The sequence below is a fragment of the Fulmarus glacialis genome, unplaced genomic scaffold, assembly GCF_000690835.1.
Source record: "Fulmarus glacialis isolate BGI_N327 unplaced genomic scaffold, ASM69083v1 scaffold24940, whole genome shotgun sequence".
NCBI classification, from domain to species: Eukaryota; Metazoa; Chordata; class Aves; order Procellariiformes; family Procellariidae; genus Fulmarus; species Fulmarus glacialis.
Window position 1 is genome coordinate 92,981 of NW_009188748.1, and position 1,329 is coordinate 94,309.

The window sequence follows — 1,329 nt, forward strand, 5'->3', positions numbered from 1 at the left end:
GCACCCAGACGTAAAAGAGCAGCCAAGGGCCTCTGCAGTGCATGGGGACACCACGCCCCACCAGATTAAGACCTCCAGCCACCGAGCAGGAACAGGACCGAGTGCCCTGGGGGTGCACGTGCATGTTGGTCCCTCTCTATCTGTGTCTGTGCCCGTCCCCTGCTCCCAGCTGGGACCCCCTGTGTCAGGGTGTCTTTGACTGGGGCTGGGGAGGTTGGGCTTCTGCTGCCCCGTGGGTAGCCCAAGCCTGCGAGTGAGGAGAGCAGAGATGGTTGGATGCTCTCCATGTCCAGGGGGACAATTTCCCTCCTGCACGCCATGGCTGGCCACCGAGTTAGTGACACCACCACCAACTCAGGGGTTTAAGAGCCAACATGGTTTTGTCGCCATGGCTGGTCACGTGAGGCTCCTGCTCCCCTTCCTTAGGCTTTCTTGTCCCCTGGGTTTTCCAGGCTTTTGGATATCCCCACACAAGCAGGTAATCCAAACCGGCTGCAGAGGCCCTGGGGAAATGTGCCGCTGCTTCTGATCATAACTGGGTGTTTTAAGAAGAACCAGATGATAAAGCCAGGAGTTCTGCTGGGCGCTCTGACATGAAAGGAGTGGGGAGGGAGGACGGATTTAGCTTTGTTTCTTTTTTTTTCCTTCTTTCCCTGAGACTTGTGCTTTTCCTTACAAGTTTATAAATCACTTCATGGATCATTCTCCCCCTTTCAAGTTGGTCTCAGATTGATCCCCGTGCCCATGTGTTGAGCACGCAGCCTCGGGAGCCCCCACACGTGCACGGCAGCAGGATGCTTTCAAAGGCAGCGCTGCGGGCAGCTGCCTGCAGGCAGCCCCTGCCTCGCCTCGCCAGCGCCTTGGGGAGAGGAGACGAAACCGGGGCTGGGCTGGGGCTGCTGTGGTGAGGTCTGATGTTGCCTCCTCCCATTTACCCTTCAGGTTGCCTGTCCTGGAGACCACGGCACCATCCGGCGACGTGACTCACCCCCACCACCTGGTCTCGGTGGTCCCTAGCAGATACCCGCGCTGGTTCACCCTGGGGCACCTGGAGTCACAGCAGTGCGAGCTGGCCTCCACCATGCTCACGGCAGCCAAAGGTTAGTGGGGGGCCAGCTCTGGGATGGGGGTGATGGGACGGAGCTGCACTTTACTGGACTTTACTGGAGAAAAGAGGGAGCCCCTCTTTCTGCTCCCTCGAGCACCGGCAGAAACCTGGCAGCCCGCTGTGGGCAGGGCATAGTGAGCTGGCCTTGGAGCAGCCCAACAGAGCCTGGGATCTCCGGGGCTCTGGTCCCAAAGGGCCCCAAGGCTCGTGATCCAGCAGGA

General features: G+C 59.6%; 1 protein-coding gene across 1 annotated transcript in view; it reads left to right on the forward strand.

Annotated features, from left to right (window-relative positions):
- The window catches only part of LOC104078212 (zinc finger SWIM domain-containing protein 5), a gene marked incomplete at its 5' end in the record, with an annotated part of 24,912 nt that extends 23,807 nt beyond the window's left edge, over nt 1-1,105 (forward strand). The window contains one exon of the mRNA XM_009579760.1: nt 943-1,105. Within this exon, the coding sequence (XP_009578055.1) occupies nt 943-1,105 (163 nt within the window). The remainder of the gene's footprint in view (nt 1-942) is intronic.
- Nucleotides 1,106-1,329: the final 224 nt, after the last annotated feature.